Genomic DNA, 20,890 nt, shown 5'->3' with positions numbered 1-20,890 from the left:
GTCGCCCAGGACGACGGGATGATGGGAGTTTAATTGGAGAAGGGAGATGGGTTGGAGGCAGAGTGCACTGCAGCCAATTAGCCCGCTCCGTGATGTGCGAGCCCCTCCAGCAACCTGTCTAATAAGCTCGACTTGAAACGTGGTGGAGAGGAATCGCCCTCCTCGGCCCCAAGTGTTACCTACTGTGGATGCAACAGCCTCTGTGTCTTGAAAATCATTTCAACGAGGCAGAACTTGGCCACGGAAACTTTTTCTTTTCCTTTAGAGACAACAGAGCTTGTCGAAGGGGAGCACTCCCCTCCCCGGGGTGCCCCTCCAACACAGGGTACCTGCTGGGGGATATAGTGCTTCACACCCTGGAGACTCTCTCGCCCACCTGCACAGATTCGGAGTCGCTGATGGGAAGACCAGAGTTGGGAGCTGTGTTTTCCTTAGGGAGCTGTCAAAATAGGGGATCTTGTGGGAGTGAAAATGAACTAACCTCCCATTGCCATGAGCTTCAGACCTATTGAAAAATAGAGTCTTTCAACTCATTCTACAGGTCTTAGAATTGCATGGGGCAAACAAAGTGATACTAGCCATTGAGGAGAGGGGAAAGTTAGGGGTAAGAGGTGAAGAGAGGCTGAGAGCAGAGAGAAGCCGTCCCACGTAGGGGAAGGCACTCTCACGTCCACTGTTAACAGGCTGTCTCCTCCGTCCCTGGCACGGGAACATTCTAGAAGCCAGAGAGACAGAGAGAGAATCTCTGCGATAAAGAAAAACAGAAAACCTCACGGGGAGGTATCTGCGGGATTAACTTCTTTCGCCAAAACTATTCATTTGGCCTTTGCTGCCCAGGAACTTAGACCTAAATGTGCTGAGGGCTGCTTTTTTCCCCCCTGCACTTTGCCCACATTCAGTACCTGGGTTCTAGTGATCTTGCCCACCCTCAAGGACATACATATTTTACAGATACTTATTTATAAGGGTAATCTCTCCAGCTATCTCCTGATACTCACTTGATAAGGAAGTTTACTACCACCAGTTAATCACCAAGACATTTTTCCTGCCTTCAATTACTGCAGACGGACACAGAAGGTAACTGATGTTTAATTTACAGGGAACACTGAGGGTGTGTGAGCTCCTCACGGCCTCCTTCCACCCCACCCCACCCCGGGTTCACCGGCACCTGCCACGGCTTGGCGTCCTCCGTGAAGAGCGGAGCCCTTTCCTGCCTCCGTGCACTCCCACCTTCCGTTGCCCTGCGTGGGGTGGGCGGGAGGGTTTTCATAGTGCTGTCGATTGGCTCGAGGTGGTGGGGGAGCAGGGTGAAGGCTGGTTACCTTCTACCAGGGCAGGACTGCCTGCACCTGTGTGCCCGTGCCTCGCTCAAGGCCGGGAGCAAGGGCACGAGTTGTTACACAAAGAGGCAGTGGGCAAATGGAGGGAGTGGGGGGGTGGGTGTGGCAGGGAGGAACGACTGGCGTGGGCAGGGAGCATCAACCACCACAAGGATCACACCTCTAACAAAGTCCGTCAGCCGCCCAGCCTTTCCTGTCCTGCTCCTGAAGGAACAACTCTGCCTATGCCTGAGAAATGACTTCTCAGTGGAACACTTGGGAGAGTATCTGTCACCATCATCCAAAGATCCTGCTCCTCTTGGGGTGCAGATCTTTTCACTCTGGTTCTATGAGCTTTCCTGGGGTGTGGGGGGGGTGCATCTCCATTTTCGGTTCCTTTTCTGAATCGGGCAGAGAAGGAAATCAAAGAATGAGACTCCACGGATGCCTCCAGCTCCTACACTGAAAAGGAAACGTGAGTGCGGAAAGCACTTATAAACACGCCTGGTACTCAGGCGAATGGACAGGTCTTGGGCTTGGAAGGTAACATTTCCTTGTTCTTTTAAGAAACGAAGCAACAGGTGTTACTAAGAGCGCTCATATTTCTGGGACTAAGCTTTGTCCCCATCATCCTGGAGGAGGAGCCATGTTCCTACTTGTGTATGCTCCTGGCGTCAAGGTCATCCCAGCCCTGAACCGAGTGTGTTCGGGGGAAGAATGTCGCCCCAATCCTTTCACGTGTGAGGCCAAGTAACTTTGGCCTAGTCGTCCCATAGCTCTGGATTTTAGGTATGCCCTGTCAACGCAGGGAAGAGAAGAGGTTTTGCGGGCCCTGTCCTTCCGGCCTGTACTGTCCCCCCCTGCAGGCCCGTCTATGGCTCTAAGCATGACACGAGTCTCTTTAAGGACAGATCCGTCATGAGCTGTTTAGTATTCGTGAGTTGGCTTTTCTTTTGGCAAAAAGCTGGGACGACTTGGCTCCAGGTGAGAGTTTACAAGCTGCCTGTGGAATGTTAAGTTGGCCACTACTGCTTGGGTCACAGCGTCGGCCACCCTGGGCTCGCATTAGCATCTTAGAAACCGTGAGGACAAAAACATTTCAAAGAAACTCCCAAGAGTGATGCCCCAAGAGCTCGGATTTCTTTACCTTGGGCCAGGTGACCTGGCCCGCTCCATTCCTCATGGGCAACATAAAGGCAGTGCTCTAAAGGCGGTGGTCTGCCGAGAAAAGTGATTGCCAGAGAGGAATTTCAGTCCCCCCACCCCCCGCGCTCCAGGGGACTCCTTTTTCTCCACTTGCTTTCCTTCCTTAAATTATTTGCCAGAGCTGTCCTTAATGCAGCGCTCCGGGAGTCACGCTGCCTGTGCTAAAACAGGGCCCTGCGACACATCTCGGTTTCTATGGCTACTTCGCCACCTGGCATGGGACGCCTCACAGAAGCTGCCAACAGAATGCCTTCACCCTGGATCCGTGATAAGCCTAGAAGGCTCTGCTGCCAGGGGCGGGGACTCATGGACAGCCAGGGAGTGGCCAGTATGTCCTAGACAAGCTCCCGGCAGACAGGGACTCTGGCAGAGGACTTCACTGAGCAGAACGCTCGCTGCAGCACCACTGCTCACCTTGCAGCCCGGGGCTGGTCTCCTTTTGCCGAAAAGGACACCCAGTCTCCTCCCTCTGACGAGCTGAAGTCCGATCCAGTTAACATGTAACACACAGTTAATGCTACGGCAGGGGACCGCTACCCGGTGTTGGCGATCCCTTCACATTTCCTAACATCCCCGGCTCAGGCTAGCTGGCACATTTAAAACCTTGGGGAGTGTGGAATACGCCTCTTCGAAGCACGTATTTATTCTTCCCCAAACCTCACAAGCTACCTTAGGGCTCACCTTAGAAATTAACGTTTCAAACACGGAGGAGGTTCTGATGATACTGGTCTTCCTGCTTCTATTGGACAATTCCTATGTTGGACCTTCTCCCTTTCCCCATCTAATGAATGACTGGGGGAAAAAGTTAGGATTCTTGACTTTCTACAACAGTTCTGTTACGTGGTTTAGTTTGAGACTTTTTTTCCTGGGCTGAGGTCTTCCCGGACAAGTCAGTTTAAGTACAAACGCTTGCAATCGTGTTTATAACGGAAACGTCGCCTCCAGCTTCCCGGGACCCTAGGGATTAGTCTACCTCAGAGGCCTCTTCGTGACCGTGACGTCACGTGCTCCTTCTTGCCAGGAAGACATTTAAAAAAAGCCTGATGGTGGCTTTTCCAAATCTGAGGCAAAACCGAAATCTGAGCTCACAGACAAAACCAAAGCAAAGCAAACCCAACCCTGGTGCCTTCTGAAAAAATGGAGCCGCTCACTCCCATCACCTACGGTAGCTCCCTTCGTGGCAACAAAAATAAGTGTGCGTTTGAAAGAGCACAACTTTATTACTGAAGGGGAACAAACTGAATGGCACGCGCTGACAAAATGCCACATTATTTGCTAATCCTAATATGTTATTCTTCCTTAAGATTTGCTTTCCTCAGCACCAATTCAATTATAGATGCTACAAATCCTTCTGACATTTAATTCCCTCTTGTCAGAGAGTAGTAAATGTATACAGTACATGCACAGCTTTCCCATTAAGATGTTAATATATATTGGAGCACACTAGCCTCTATGCAACATAACCTTTCTTTTCTGTCTTCTTAGAAAGCAGAAGGGGAGGAATCAGTGTAAGGCAAGAAAACAGTCAAGATCCCATAGCGCATCCCAGGCAGCCGGTTCTACCCTTCACCTGCATTTAATTCTAGCAATGGAACTGCAGCTGCACTAACATTTCAAAGGCACGGTGTGAAGCTACTTAAAGGAAAACTGTGGCCCGCGTCCTCCCCTGTCACCCAGAGCTCAGGATGCGTTCATTGAAATTAGAAGTACTGCTCCCAGGCTTTGGCTGTACATCGTCACTACCCAGTGATCAGGACTCGGGCTCTCCTAGGTTGTCATTGCCTAGACGATCCTCCAGGAACAGGCCCACACAGGAGACGCAGAAGAGTGAGGATCTCATCTCCTGCACAGCCCACTAGAGAGTGCGCTGGGCCCGCCGTTGGATCTGGGGTACAAGTGGGGCTCTGTTACTTGTCTCCATGATTTCAGGTGGGTCGATCAGGCCCTATGAGCCATCGAGCACAACCAGACACTTCACGGGGCTGTTCTGAGAGGCCGGTGTATTGCTGAATATGAAAGTGCCTCTCTGGGCCAGGCCTCGGCATATCATAGGTACTCAGCAAGTGTCTGTCAGATTTAAATCTGCTATATTGAAGGCCAAGGAGAGCGTTATCCCAGTTCTTTTAATATTACTGACTCAAGGCAAATACTTATCAAGGCTTTGGGGGAAGGGCTGTCCGCACACTCAGCACTGCTCTCAGATGGTAAGATGCCCCATAAACACTTGCTGAGTTGACTAAGCCCTCTTCCATTTTTGCAGAATGGCACACAGTGTGACTGATGGCCTAGCTGCCCTGTGTGGTCAAGGCTGAAGGCCACCTGGGCCAGGTCATGATTCAGGTGTACCATCGGAGTATGAGGATTTTAAATATTTGCTGTCAGCTAAATATGAGAACAAGTATTTTTTAGGTTGATTTTTCTCCCATCTCAAGTAACTTGATTTAGTTAATTTACCCAACACTAGAAATGCCTTAATGAACAGGAGGGGATCCTCCCCAAACATCCAGTGTCCCCAGAGACCAAGAGGCACACTCATGAGTCTGCCCCGCTCATCTCATAAGCACTTAGAAGTATGAGTGCCTTTTCCATTTTAAGCAACAGGAAGGCACAGAAGATGAAACCAGAGTTTTCCTTAAAAGAGTATACATCTGATAAAGAGGACAGTCATAAACTATTTCAAAACATACATTTCCCACTAGAATCTCTCTCTGGAGAAAGATGCTTCTGTGGACCTCAGGCATTTGGGGGTGTGTGGAGGATGGATTAATGAATATGGTGAAGTCACCCCAAAGCAGTGTCCAACCTGTAGAACTGGAATTCACATTTTGTGTTGTAACCTGGTGACTGGCTAGTTTGGAGAAAATGTTCCTATTTGATGGCCTCCTTCCTCCCCATGAGGGAAACAGTAGCATGTTGGATTATGGGAAGATCAGCAATCTGATGACCTTCAAACCTACATTGTGGGAAAGCCATGGACAAGCTGCCACAGACCCAATACGATTGTTTCAGCCTCCTGCCTTGTATTAAACACAATTTTAAAAATAAGGAGCTCTATATGTTTTAACCTTTGTGACCCAAAACTTCCCTATGGCCTAGAGAACCATCTCAGTGGGAAATAGATCTCATAATTTTGGACACTCGATGCGACATCGGCACCAAAATCATCTGAGTTTAAGGACTTCTTTGAAGGAGAAAGAGCCTGACTGGATGCTGGAAGAGATCTTTCCAGGTCACTCAGCATGTGGTTCTACCCCTGATGGGCTACAGAGAGCCCGACTTTTCCCTCCTCGTTCCCTGGACCCCTGCATTAAACTGAAAGGGGTCCAAGAGGAAAAAGACTGTCATGAAGACATCATAATAAGGGAAGGGTGGATTTCACAGGGGAAGGAGAGCTGCTCTAAAACTAAAGTCTCCATTTCCTGCAGAGGCCAGAAGACCCATTTGTTCAAATTCTGACCCTGCCCCTTGAGTAAATCACTTAACTTTCGGAGCTCTCGCTTCCTCGTTTGCAAACTGAGACTAACAACCCTTCTTTGACGATTCTCCTAGGATTCTCCTGAAAATCCTCTCATGGCTGGCTCACTCTCTCTGTCCCCATGGCCTTCCATGGTGAGCTTATGTTCTAAGCTAGCCTCCACCTCCTCCTAGCCCCAGTCACTCACTCCCAGTGTACCCACGTTTATTTCTTCCATAGCATTTGTCACTGTCTGCCATCATCTTGTGCTGTGAGCCTGGCTGCCCCACTAGAATGTCGCTGTAAGAGCAGAGGTCTGCGCTGTGAGATCCCCAGCAGCTCCAGCTCCTGGTTGGTCTTGTTTTCCACTGCATGCCTGGTGCCCTGCCCAGAGCCTAGAAGACGGAGAAGCTCGAACAGTTGTGCCGAACAAAGAGCAGGTGAGATATGTGGAAGTTTTCTGAGCTGGAAGGGACTGGATAAATACAGGCTAACTACTACACCTTAGATTTATGGGGCCATACCTTGAATTTGTCTACATAGCCCAGCTAGTTTTTCTTTACCATCATTATTGCTAGTCTACCACAGAGATGAAATCGCCTATTTGCCAAATCTGGGCCATAGCTTAGGTGGAGGCAAGGAAGGAAAGACACCCCCCCCCCCCCAATGTTATGTCTGTTGAGTTTTTCACACACATTTCAAGCAAGTTCAGCCAACTTTGAGGACACTCACAATGACCAGATGGTCCTGTATCCTATCTCAGAACTGATCATCTGGACTCAAGGCCTTTAGGTGATTCCATTAGCTAAATTTAGTCTGTATTTTGAGCCCATGTTTCCTTCAGAATCCTTTTAGGGGACACCTAGGGTCTTCCATAATACCTGGCACGGATTATCAGGGCATTTAGAGACTTCCTTGCACCCACACTTTTCTACCGATCGTGAGGGAGATGTGGGATTTTTCTAGATCACTTTCTCATTTGCAGGGCAAGAGTTGAAAACATGTTTTGGGGAAGCATGACAGCTCTGGAATTTCTTGTCGGGGCCTCTGCTTCAAAAGCAGAAGACTGATGGATTGCTCTAACAGTGCCAGAGGGTCATTCCCTGGAACACCGTCTATTTACCAATGCACTCCACTAAACAGTCCCCAAAGGCCCTTCCAGTGCTGAAAGGAGGGAGGCCGTGCAGACATTTTTTAAAAGTTTTAAAATAAAATAGAAGGATCAATATGCTTAAAGCTATTCTATTCCACATGGGTGGCAATAACCACCAGCTGTCACCGGGAAACAGCAGATGTAATTGATAAAACAACTGAAAACTCGTGTGGATCCATCGTCAATAAAGTTAGCACCCAAAAAAGTAAATGAGAGGGCTCAAGGTGGGACTGGATAAGCTCCCCAGGTCTGCCAATAATTAAATCACTGAGCTACACACAGGCATAATTTTTTACTGCAGGTTAAAGAGGAGGACCAGGTGGGCAACTTGCTCTGCTGGGTGAGGATGGAAAGCGGTATGTTGCTCATGAAATTGTCCTTGGTTGAGGTAGCTGTGGTGGATGGGGGAGGTGGGCAGAAGACAGACCATCATTATTTCTCAGGAAATGCAGGATAGAGCATTTATCCATAATAAGGCAAGGATGGAATTTCTCCCCAGATGGAACAGGGAATGGGTGGTAGTATTATTCATTACCACAGTTTAGCATTAAATGCACAACACCTACTCTCATTTATTGATGGACTGTTTAAGACGGGTGTTAACCTGTTTGTCTTGTATTATAATTGAATTCAGTCTCTAGGCTACAGAAATTTGAGAAGTTCATCCTTTCTCAATCAATATGCTCCCCTTCAGTGACCCATTTCAAGACAGCTTCATAAAAAATAATGTATTTTGTTTTAATAAATTTAAACACAATGACAGCTGCTCAATTTTTATTGGTTGTTTTTTTTTTTTTTTTTTCCCTTCAGATGTCTCTTTGCTGCCGAGGGAAGCCAAGCTCACAATCGATAGTAATTGATTAATCAGCATCCCCTTTGAACAAAGGTGCTAATCAGTTTTTGATTAGTTCATCAAACCAGATGCAAAGGCAGCCCAAGCCCGGCCTGATAGATCATCAGTGTTCTACATGACTTATGGGTCCTGGGCAACACAGGACTGCAGCGTTCCTGGAGGGGGCGGGGGAGGGGGCACGTAAGTATTAATTTAACCAAATTATTAGGAGCACAAACAGTTGTTGGTTTATTGCTCCTGACTCTGGGTGATTGATAGAGCTGCAGCAAGGCCACATCTGACTTGGTGCAGAGCTGAGAGACACCCAGAGTATTTCCGCAATTGATGATGCTTGAGGAAGGGGTAGATGGCGGATTTAGTCCCATTTTCCTAAAGAGAAGAAAAATGACTTCTGCATATCTCAGTGACCTTCATCTGACTAACAGGCCAAGAGGGATCAGGCCAATGAGAACTCTGTCCTCTTTTAGGGTCCTTGAGAAGTTCCAATCGCCAGGGCCACTGTGTCAGAGAGCTGTTTTATTTAGGGTCAGGACATGAACCGAGAGCGCATTGCTTACGACCAGCCTTACGTTCTAAGTAAGGAGAAGGACTTAGCTCTCAAAATTGGGCTAATGTTTTTGCAACTTCTCTAAATACACCGCCAATAAGAGGCAAACATGAAACACTCCCCTGATGGGCTGGCTATCTTTCTAATCTTCTACTTAATTATCCGAATTCACTGGGAGTGGGAACTTATTCATCCAACGAGTATCAATCGAGTGCCTACTACACGACAGGCATACAGCAGTGAACAAAACCAAAACGGCCTCCCGGAGCTTCCATTCTGTGGAAAAACCCGACAGCGAAGCTCACACTGCGACATGGTACATAGAAAAATAAAGGCATCCTCCCCTTTTTAAAGTTTGACAGAAGCACATAGGAGGCAATGAATCTGCATTTTGAGAGAGACTAGTGACTCTATCTTATTTTCTCACTGGGGGAAACCTGTCGTCAAGGACTGCTGCCACCTTAACAACCAACTATTCAAGGGCGCTCAAGTGAAATCTCTTCAGGAAGGAGAAATATGGAACCCCCTCAAAGGCTGGAGTAAGGGGCCACACACAGTCCTACGTCTTGGTTCCTCTATCACAGTAATAAGGAACTGGCCTTCCTTATTGACTTATTAAGAATTGACTGATCAAAATGTTTAAGAAGCTCTAGCTGGTGGGCACTGAAATCCCAGAGCATCATGGCACCTCATATAATTGTTTAGCTCTGACCATTTTGAATCTCCTTGCCACCACCCCCCCTCCTTTTTAGGATATGCTTCTTATTCTGGATTAGTAACACCTAAATCCCTGAATCAAGCATGAAACCTACTTTTGCAAGAGCTCAGTGTGCTGTGAAAAAGGTCTGAGGTGGATAATTAGTTTACATCATGGTGTGTGACAAAACAATTGCCCCCCTTCCTCCCGCCCCCCCACCCCATGCTTCTAAGATACCTATGACATGGCTTTTCTAGTCCATTCTACAGAAGCAGATGGTCAACATGAGCTTTTTCTTTTTTAAATAAAGATCTTCTCTCATAATCCAACATCCTGAAACTGCTTTGTGATGCAAAAAAATTTCTCTGGAACCATTCTACATCTAGAACATGAAAAATTATTTTAAGCCACTGAACACAGAGTGGCTTCAGTGCGATCCCCAAGATGACCTGGCCTTCCTTACATTAACGCCGTCAGTCCCAATCCGAAATAGATGCCCCTAGCACAGGGAAGAACGGGACGTGGGGAGGAAGAAAGCGTTAATAAAAATTTGTTTTCTTTCCGTCTCAAAATCCACAATTGCTAATTAAGTGCTCAGGAAACCAAATGGGCATTTTGCAGGCTGGGACAGAGCGCCCACAGGTTGGACACCGCAGCGCCTTACCTAGTGACTAGCCCTTACCTGAGAGGTCCTCACTGTCCAGCTCTTCTGCGGAATTGGGCAACTGAGTAAGGCCTTACAAGTAAAAACAAATCGTTTTTCTTTCCATTCCTCAAGGGACATAAACAAAACACTTAAGAACTGAGGATGAATTTCTTAAAAAACATGAGCCAAATCTCTTGCTCTCTCTCTCTCTCTCTCTCTTTTTTTTTTTGGATAGCTTGAATGCATTAATCCAGAAGTACATTTCTCCAATCGTTTCATTTTGTTATTGATACACAATCAAGGCAGAAAGATTCCTCAGTCTCCACTTTCAAAGCACATGAAACATGAAGATGAATGTTTAAAATCACTCGTTCATAACAGCGTGCAGAATGAAAAAATAAAGGCTGATTGTTAGCTGTCGATGCTCTGACACAGCTCTTAAAATACAAATATATTTAGATGTTACATACTGATGTATGTAAGTTTGATTTCACATTTTACCATAAATTGAAATCCTTTGCCAATACTGACAAATACATTTCGTTATCAATTTATGACAATCTTGGATCGCTTATTTCAAAATGGTACAGCATCTGCTGACTACAGATTGCAGGTTGTGTCTTCATCAGAAAATCTGATTTCGCAAAATGACTTCTTAAAAAGGAGAATTAAAAAAAAAAAAATCAGTGGTTCTCCCGAAAAATAAAACCCTCAAAGCTGAGAAAGCAGTCAGGTCAGGAGATAATCGGGCGGGGGGCTTGCAAGGCCTCTACGAAGCCACCACCAGCGGTGGCCGGCTGTGACAGCTCTCAGCCAGCTCTGATCTGAATTAAAGGAGGGGAAGAAGGAGGTAGATAAACAACAGGAGGCTCAGCTGGGGGACAGATTCCATTTTCTCATGCTTTACTTATGCTCCTTTAATAAAATGTTCACCGCCACCAAATGTTAGACAATCAAGGAGGCCTCTGCTTGTTCCTTAACGTTCTGTTCAAAGTCCTGGCCGATTGCTGCGGATCCTCTACTTTGCTAGTACTTGTCTAATGGGATTTGTCGTTTTGCAAGACTCTGTGTGGACCTATAAAGCTGCAAGGACTTTGGGGAGAGCAGCGGGTCTTTATTTTTCACCTTTCCCTTCTCTTAGAGCCAAGCACAGAGTATACTCTCAGCAAGCGTTTGCTGAATGAATGACGTGGGAGTAATGCTCAGTGAACTACCAGCCAGAGCATGAAACAAACGCTCTGGAAACCGGCAACGTCAAACTGATCGTGCTACTTAAAAACAAAACAAAACGAAACAAGGAACAAAAAACAGGAAACAAAAAACCGAAGTAACAGAAACAATCAAGTAGAAATGGTCAGTAAAAGTTTGGATTTTGTAGGTTGTTTTATAAAGCAGTCAAATGAATATTGATGGCTAGGCTGGTGCCATGAAAGGAAGCCATCATATCAGGTCTTGAAGAAGAATTTCCATTATGAACCCTGGGTGCCAATATTCAAGGGCAGGTGCCAATTAGAAATGGGAGGGTTCGAGCCCACGGATGGTTCCCAAACTATGGATTCGGGCAACAGAAGGGAAAGCAGTGAGTAATGCAATCAATTATAGAGGCAAGTGAGCAGGGATGCTATCCATTTGTTCTGAAATCTGATTGGCTGAAAGTGTTCCTGTTGCTAATTGGCTTTATCCATTGTATAAAGACTGATGAATACAATTATTTGAATAATTGTTATAAATGGGCAACATAAAGTACTTCTCTGTAGTTAATTATGAATTTGCAGTTCTCAGAAGGCTAATCCCTCACTTCTACGTGGCCCAACGAATATCAAAGCTTTCTATGTACGTGCTTGGCACCCACTGAACCATATTAAACAAGGATGTTTCAAGTAGGCAGCTTTATTGCTGAATGCTTGCTTCCTTGGGGAGGGCATTAGAAAGCTAATTTTAAAAAATAAAGACAAATATGTTTATGAAATATCATTGATATGCAAAGTTTCCCATTAAAAAGCAACAGACAGTTGATATACACCTCATTAAAGATGAAACTGTCATTTTTAATGGCATAAATTTTAAAATATACCAAATCATCTGGAATCCACTGCTCAGATTACATCCGAAAGTGGGAAGCCATTTAGGTTAGTGGCGTTAAATTTGTTTTTGCAATACTGTTGTATTTTATGAATCTATAGTGCTCTGCCATAGTTGGATAATTTTTGAATAAATATAACTGGAAGAGTTTACTGAAGCACTGAGTATATACGTGAGGACGAGCAAAATTTACCTCCTAAAATTGCTTTGACTTAGGCAGTCAGTCCTCTTTCATGTTAAAAATTACACACCTCTTCTTAAAGAAACGACGATGCGTTTCGTGAAACAGACAATATTCTTCAAAAGGAAACTTCACAAATTAACAACATGTGGGGAATCACTTCTTGGGTTTTTCTCTTTAAACTCCCATATCGTTTGTTAAAGCCCTTACCTTGTCATTTCTAATTAAAATGTGTCCAATACATTTCTTTAAACTTTGTTAAACAAATGAAAGCTTTGACTTTTGATCTATATGGAATTTTTTTTTGAGCAATTAATTCCGAGTAATTCATACATGCTAATTTCATGTCTGCACTATCGGGGTCTCTTCTGTGGAGACGTGTTTTCCCTCTTCGTGGTCTATAAGGTGCTGCACATACCCGAGCCTCCTTAGCGTCCCTCTGCACGTGTTCCTTACTCCTCCTTTTTAGCAGATATCACTGGCTTCTAAAAGTGGTATAATGTGGCAATCTTTAACCAGGTGAAGGAAAACCTCAAACATTAGAAACAGCAAGAGATCCTGGAGATATTTAAATAAAGTCAAGCTCAGAGTCAAGCAAAATTTAAATGCTTGTGGGTGCAGTTCATTAGGGTTTCTTTTTTTTTTTTTTTTCAGATAATGTCATAAAAGAATGATCAAAGAAAACCTGAAGGAAACAAAAACGTAGCCCACTGGCTCCAGTACCATTCCCAGTATGAAAAAGTAGGCGATGGTCTCTTTCTTACCTAAGTGGCAGACATCTGATCACTTGGCCATATTATGGAAACTGTTACTTCCATCACCAGCCATAAGAGTTCAGACGCCCCCGGTAGTTTTAATCTAAAAGCTCAGTCATCCTGTTCTTCCTGCTTTGTCAGCTTTTGTGGAGAGTTTGTCCCTTCTTCCCATTGGCAGAAATTTGGTTCACGCCGTTAAACAGTAGCACATTGTTTCCAAACTGCATATCAAGGCTGAAACACAATCTTCAGGTCCTGCAGCCATTCGTAAACCTCTTTAGCTTTGTTCTTGAGTAGAACGTACAATGTCTGCAGAGTCCCTTGACTGAATGACAGCCTTTGAATGCCACTGTTGCGTACTCGTACAGAGAGATGTGCAGAGAGGTGCATACACAGAAATGGTGGACATAGAGGTTGTAATAATGCGCACTGCTGGCTATTTTTCTTTAAAACGGGCTTCGGAATTTCCCCACAATTGAATAGAAAGCAATATGAGAGTTTCAAGTGCTTTTAGGATTCTCTCAAGGCTTGCACTACTAAAGAAATAAGTCAGGGAAAGGGCGATTCAGGGGGTGCTTTCCTGAGGGCAGCGGACTAGGGTAGGAGCATGTGTATCTAGCACAGGCCAAAGATTTTGAAACCAAAACTGAAAGTGAAAAATGACTTCAGAGGGGTTCCTCGTTTGAGTCTTACCATAATTACGTACTGAATTAAAGACTGCTGAAAAACTTATCTGGGATATATCAATTCATGAGATCACCAGCCTCTGATATGTCAAGAGGTGGAAAGCGAAAGGACAGGTAGACTAGAAAATAATAAAACAGGGAGGAGAGAGAGGGGAGAGAGAAAGGGAGAGAGACAAAGAGGAGAGAGAGCGAGAGAGAGAGAGAGAGAGAGAGGACCTCAAACCCAGAGGAAGCCAGCTCACTGCAGTGCAGCAAAAGCACAAGCGCTATTCCAGACCATGGACATGCTGTCACCCAGAACCTCACACAGGGGAGGTGGGTGGGGGAAGGGAGAGGGTACACGCAGGGCTGAAAAAGAACAAGGCACAAGACACTTACAGAGAAGCGCCCACATTTGAACAAACAAAAACCATCACACGCACCCACACATCAATAATCATAAGGACGACGACACCATCCGTGCTTTAAGTCACTCATGCATTTCTGCCATCAATTTCAGACCATGTGGTACCAGGATTTGGCAGAGTGTGTTTTTTGTTTGTTTGTTTGTTTTTTTTTTGTTTGTTTTTTTTTGCATTGCTTAACATGCACACATAACACAGGATTCTTCCTGTCCAGGCCTTAAGGATGAGCTCCAAAAACACAAATGCTCAAGATCCTTATTCAAAGAAAATCCCTTCGGTCACCCTAGTCTAAAAATCCCATTCTTACACTCGCTTTTATCTTTACCATCAATTAGATCTTTAAAAAACACATTGTGACTGATTGTGGTTTGGTTTCTTTTTGGAGAAAATCCATTTGATTTTGAATCATGCCCATGCACTTCTAACCTTCCAACACATGCTTATTCCAATCAGATATTGGTAAGAACAAATGGTCAACATACATAAACAACTGGTGTACTTCATACATACTCTAGCAACACAAGCTTGAATAAAGTATTGTAATGAGTCTTCAAAGGGAAAGATTTTCGGAAATGATTTTTTTCCCCTTTTTATAAAAGAAAAGAGAAATATAGAAAGAACTCCAGTATGGAGATTTTTAAGACAAATCAAGTGGCCACGACTGGCTGACCTAATACGTCTTGTCATTTAAGTTGCCAAGTTCTCAGACCATGACATTTTTCTAGGCCCGGATCTCTATCGTGAACATCTCAAGGTTACTCTCAAGTGAATCCAAATCAAATGGTTGCTGTACTGAAGAAGTTGGGTTTTAGCCACAAGGCACTCAATTACAATCAGTTCCAGATCTTTATCTCTCTGGAAACCTGGTCCCCTGCTTTGTAATTTCCATCGTATTCTACCCCCGTTGACGACTAACCTGAAGATGGGTCTTCCCTCCGCCAAGTAAAATTCTAGATATTACTGTTGCTTTCATTACAGCTTCTTGCAGTAGGCTGGAGGGTATGCTGTTCGAGATGGTGGTAGGACCTCTTGGTGGGGATGCTGTCAGGACTTTAGACAAGTCAGGAGGATGTGTTTATAAATGTATCAAACAGGGACCAACCTGGGCTATCACTTCTCTCCTTCTGCCGTTAAGGAACTGTGTGTGTGTGTGTGTGTGTGTGTGTGTGTGTGTGTGGCCATTGTTTTTTTTTTTTTTCTCCCTAAGATTTCTTGGCTCTAGGTTGTTTCCCATGTACTGCCAGCCAGTGAACAACATCCTACTGGTGTATTGCTGGCTTGAACACTGTCCTTGAACTAATAAGGCAGTGGTTGCTTCTCTGTTTCCTGCCACAGGAATGCTATAAAGTCTTATTCCAAGTGTCTCTTTGTTATACCACAAAAAGAAATCACCATCACTTTCTTTCTAGACAGAAAGACCTAATCAAAAACCGTGCCCTAGACCAAGACTGGCCCCTAAGCTAACTTCTCATTTTTCAGGTCAGGGAACAGATTTCCTACTTGAAATACCTCACCCGACTCCAAGACCTACATCCATTAGATTCACATAAGTATACAGGTTTTATTGAAGGGACCTAGCAAATAGAACTCTGGAGTCTTAGGAGATAAATGATCAATATTTCTTCAAAGATCTCACACAATTCCAGAATCTTATGGTTACATTTGACCCTGGAGTCAATTATAGGAAGCTCAAAACTTAAAGCATCTTAAAAAGAATAGAACAAAATCTCTTGAACGACATTAAAATAGCCTTAAAGCTCTGAGACTAATCGATAACAGTCAGGAAGTGCTCAATTAATGACGAAACCTACAAATAACCAAGCTTAATGGAGCACAGTGCCTGAGCCGTAGCAAGCACTATGGGGCATTACCTTAGAAAGTGGGAGCTTTATACCTAACTGACTTCTCCCGATTGTCAGTGTAACTGGCCCTTTAATTTTTCCCTTTGTGCCAACGACAGGAAAGGGCCAGGTAAGGTGGGCAGGGAGTGGGGAGGGATTTACTGCTCTTCGTACCTAAGTTCATTCTGCTTTCTTGGGATTCCTCATCACAAAGCGCAAATACGGGGGCGATGTGCCAAGCGTCAAGGCCTGACCTTCAAGGACAGCTCACCCAGGACAGGTTTTGCTTAGAGATTTCCAACTGACAAGTCCTCAAACGTAGGTCTGTTTTAAGGAAGTCAGTCTGTGCTAGGAAGAGATGCTTTGCTAAAGGTGCATGAACAGTAAAGTGTTGGCTGATCACCTCTAGGCACTTAAGCGATGCATTCCAACACTGTACAACATGCAAAGTGATTTAAATAGGCCCTTTACCAAAAAATTCCCTGGAACTCAATTATTAAAATTCTGCCCAATTTTTAACTAACGTATCTTTCTCTAAGCACAACATCACCAGGGTTGAGAGTTAAGAAATAAAGTCATATACAGATGAAACATAATTCTAATTTTCTGACTGAAGAGACATAGAAAAGTTAACGAACTTATTCCAACCTTGTAAGGTAGGATGAAGTTGTGAAAAGGATAGCCCGGTGGCCTTTTTTTTTTTTTTTTAAATCACTTTTTGGTTAAAACCTTAACCAACTTTCTAGTTATTTTGCCTACAAGCTGCCTGTACACAAATGATTTTGTCAAGTCCTACTTAATGCTGCTAAAACTTACATATGGTGTCATTCTTGGTCCGGAGAGGGATCCTGCCAAATGCTGGTGTAAATAGCATAAACCTTCACGCACGCATAGAGATTGAGAGCGAACTGGCGCTGGTTTGCAGAGGCAAACGGGATTGGGAACATAATTAAGAGAAGAGTGATGACCTCGTGAATTTAAATGGGACTCTTCTGTTCTCTCCTGTCCTTCGGCCTCAACTAGTTAAGTGATCCGAACGACCCCTCTTCCAAGTGTACCTGGGATTCTAGCCTATAAATGAAGAAAGCAATTGGGTCTTTAAACCAGAGGCTGTGATTTTCAGGCAAGTATTTGTTTTTGGAGTCCCTTGTATTTTGGTGTCTGCCTGGAGTTCTATCAACAAGGGCCATGACCTGCGTCCCAGCCAGTGAGGCGGCTACCTCGCCTCTGTCACCACTGGCTGCTGAACTCACAACAGAAATGACAAGACCCGACATCCTTTCAAGCCTTAAAAAATTATAGTATATTTATGAGATCAGTCTACTTGAAACACGATTTCCCTTGAAGACTGCATTTCTCTTTTTCCCAGGCTTGCCTTGCCTCTCAGCAGCGCTGAGAAAGTAGATAAACAGTAATGTGATACCAACCGTGAACTGCGGGCTCTGTCGTCGCTGCTGTGTCTACAGACGGGAACAGAGGATTGGAGGAAGGGAGGAAACAGGAGGAACGGCATGCAAAAAAAGGGAAAATGGAAAAAAAATGGAACAGATAATATATGAGCAAGCTTTCAAAGAACATCGCGTGACAAGCAATAATAAATGAAAAGCAAAAAGCATTTGAAGTGAGTTGCACTGTTTTAAGACATGCCTTCAGCTCAAAGCTGCGAGCCAGTGAGGAAAACAGTCAATTCTTTGGTTCTGGGGGTCTTGCCGGGACACATCTACTTGCTAGTCAATAGTCAGGGGAACATGCAGAGTGAGGAGAAACACCAGTGCAAACTCTTAACGCATCAAGGCTCAGGACTGTGACAGAAGAGCCCAGTCGGAAGGCTGGCCGAACAATGGATTCATACATTCAAACACTGCCTTTGTTTTAAGCCAGCCCACGCGGGCACTCGGCTTCGTGCCTGCCAATTAGGCATCACCGCAGCAATCACACTTTGAGGATCCTTGTGAGGCTGGTAGATGCCGGTAGACGAACACATGAGCTCAAGGTTTCCATCCCGTGTGTTATTCCAGCAGGGTTCAGCGGGAAAGTTCAGTTAACTGGGAGGCCATGGGAATGAACATATTAAAGGTTTCCGGGTGAGTTTCGGTACACACCCCGCCCCCCCTGCCGCCACGACCCACCACGGATCCATTCTTCACTCTGCAGCTCTTGCTGTCGTACAGCCTATGAGCAGAAGACGGTCAGGGAAATGGCCACATCCACACCATTTGCCAAACGCCACTTGTGATCATGTGACGTTCCACAAATTAAAGGACCCAGCTGTCCCCGTGTTCACAGTTCGGAAGCACAATCGTTGTGGTGAGCTGCCAGGAGCCCTGCCTTCACGGCGGCAGCACGAGACGGCACGTTCACTTTTTCGCTGCCAGACGCACTTGCTGGGGAAGAGGATGTGGTCTGTCTCTTCTTCTATTTCCCATGCTGTTCGAGTTTCCTCCTCCTCCTGCTAGGCTTCAAACCAGGCCGGCTGTCCTGGCTCCTCTTCACAGGAAAACTGCTCAAGGGGCTCAAGAAATTTCCTTTTTATTTTTGGCTAGAGGGATAGTGGGATAAATATCTAACAAAATGCACGATGACATTTTTTTCCAGTCTTTTTCTTTCTTTTTTTTTTTTTTCTTAAACACCACTCCCATGGCCAACTCAATTCCAAAGTCAAGCCATCTGGCCGCACTTCCGTGTTCAGCTCTATACCTCTCCAGTATGTTTCCTTCCACTATCCCCTTCTGGCCTGAAAACGTCGGTGATACGGGCACAGCAGCTCATCATCTCTAGCTGGGGTGGCGTTCGTGGTTAAAACTGCAGGTAGTTACCTGTCCTTTTTTTTTTTTCCTCTTTCTCTCATATAACGCAGGTACTTAAGCTGGTAATTATTTTTATGAATTCTAGAGACTTCCAAAAGACTCTTCCAGACACGACACAGGCAATGTTTAAATGCACTGGGATGCCAACTTTTTTTTTTTTTTTTTGGTCATATGAGCCTGGTGCTTCTAGTTTGCAAATCTGACCCATGAATTCACACCAGTGTTCCTCTTCAGTTGCATGCTTTCCTTGGGACCCTATACCATCAAAAACTTGCAGCCCTTCTAAGGAGCCAGAATTAACCAGCAGTCTGAGAAGCCACTGCAGCTTAATATAACTTATAGCTGAGTTTCTGAAGATTAGATGAAGGAAAGAAAGACATAAAATACACCGCATAAGAACACAATACTTACTTACAAGTCAAGTCTGTGTGCATAAAATAGCAGTAAAAAACAATACCAAGAATTGTACAGTTGAAACATCGCTATACCAGATTGTCATGATGCAGCTGACACATCTCCTTACTTGAAACATTCAAGTCAAGCTTTAGTTTGAGGTGTTTTCAATTTCAGGGGCAACATCAAATGCACATTTGTACAGAAACATTTATATGCAGGTTAATACATTTTATGGGTAGGCATTGGCTCCTTTTCAAAATTAAAAAAACAAAACAAAACAATAAACACTTTGGCTTATTTTTATAGCAGCATTTTCTCATACGCTTTATCTTTTAGCAGGTGAACAATTAGCATAGACTGAAAGAAAGGAGGTGGAGTAAATCCTAAAGGTTAGAGCCCTAAAAATCGTATCTCAGCATTAACCAGTGACTCCTCGATTTACTGTTTCCTACATCCCAACACTGTCCGCTTTATCACGAAATTAATCTGAGTGAACCTGGGCGTAGGCTTCTCTGTGGGTACTAGAAAATAAAGGAGAAAAGTCCACAGTGCAGCTTGCTTTCCCATTCTGGGGATGGGAAATCCATCAATTGCACCCAAACGGGGAGGAAAAAGGAATGCCGGGAGGGGGAAGAAACACCTTCGAGGACAGTTCAAAGCAAACACACGTTCACGTCAAACCACACAGTCACTGAGGCTGGAAATGGCAAAGTCATGGTCAGCAACGGAGCAGGAGAATAGAGCAGACACACAGGCTGGCCACAGAGTTTGAGCAAGGTTTGAGGGTGTGTCAGGGGGCACGCTGATTCTAATTCTCTGAGAGCACCTGGTGCGCTGTGTGAACAGAGGCGGTTTCGAGTAAAGAAGGAACAAAAAAAAAAGCAAAAAAAAACAAAAAACCCTTCTTCAGAACTGACTTTGTGCTCCCTGCAGGAGAGCACTGTCGCAGAATCTAATTCTCCTTCATAATTGCATTATGACTTCGTGCAGAAACCACAGACACCCTGGCTCTGAAGCAAGTGTGGCTCCGTGAGGTAGGATTTATTAGGGGCGTCTCCATCAGAAGGCTGCTGAGACGTGTGGGCCCGCCCCTGTGAATCGGCTTGTGGGGTCACTCTGTCGTCGGACAGCATTCTGAGGGTATGGGCAAAATGCAAGCGGTAACCTTCCAACGCACGTCAGCAATGCTGCGCTTCACTTGAAAAATGACAGCTCCTAATTGTCCCAACGAAGACTTCTTTAAACTTCATTTTGCCTTTAAGAAACTAATCTCTGAGCTAGGCCCCGGGGAAAAAGAGGTCACAAAGAGTTGAGTTGGGCTCTCGGTGGCATAGGGTTATGAACCTGAAAAGGCCTTGCTGAGCTTCTGGCCCTATGTTAATTTTAATTACAAGAAGGGCAAATGTATTGGACGCTTATTTTATTTTTATTTTTTTTTTTTTTAAATTTTTTTTTTCAACGTTTATTTATTTTTGGGACAGAGAGAGACAGAGCATGAACAGGGGAGGGTCAGAGAGAGAGGGAGACACAGAATCGGAAGCAGGCTCCAGGCTCTGAGCCATCAGCCCAGAGCCCGACGCGGGGCTCAAACTCACGGACCGCGAGATCGTGACCTGGCTGAAGTCGGACGCTTAACCGACTGCGCCACCCAGGCGCCCCAATGGACGCTTATTTTAAATGGTCAACAACAACAACGACAAATCCCGTGGTTTTGCAAACCCACTAAGTGTGTACGGCCTTAAGAGTCATTCTCTAGCTGCTTTATGAGTATAATCAAACAAGGTGGCCAAGGGCAGGCCCTGTGCTATTTGAAAGATGCGCATTTCACTAAATATTGACTTCTCGGTCCCCCAGCCATACACA

The 20,890-nt window shown here is 44.9% G+C and overlaps 1 protein-coding gene across 7 annotated transcripts in view; it reads right to left on the bottom strand.

Moving 5' to 3' along the window:
- The window catches only part of CADM1 (cell adhesion molecule 1), a 334,016-nt gene that overhangs the window by 6,905 nt on the left and 306,221 nt on the right, over positions 1-20,890 (bottom strand). For 3 of the 7 annotated variants that reach the window (XM_025928377.2, XM_086679062.1, XM_086679061.1), the window contains 2 exons: positions 17,252-17,284; positions 9,912-9,965 (listed from right to left, as the gene is read on the bottom strand). The exons of 2 other annotated variants lie outside the window; for them this stretch is intronic. In XM_025928377.2, the coding sequence (XP_025784162.2) occupies positions 9,912-9,965; positions 17,252-17,284 (87 nt within the window). The remainder of the gene's footprint in view (positions 1-9,911; positions 9,966-17,251; positions 17,285-20,890) is intronic. 2 more of the 7 variants (XM_025928378.2, XM_086679064.1) reach the window with 1 other exon arrangement.

The sequence above is a fragment of the Puma concolor genome, chromosome D1 (genome assembly GCF_028749965.1).
Source record: "Puma concolor isolate L17-30 chromosome D1, mPumCon1.1.hap2, whole genome shotgun sequence".
In the NCBI taxonomy this organism is placed as follows: Eukaryota; Metazoa; Chordata; class Mammalia; order Carnivora; family Felidae; genus Puma; species Puma concolor.
Note: the sequence above shows the minus strand (reverse complement) of the source record. Positions and strands in the feature narration are given on the sequence as shown.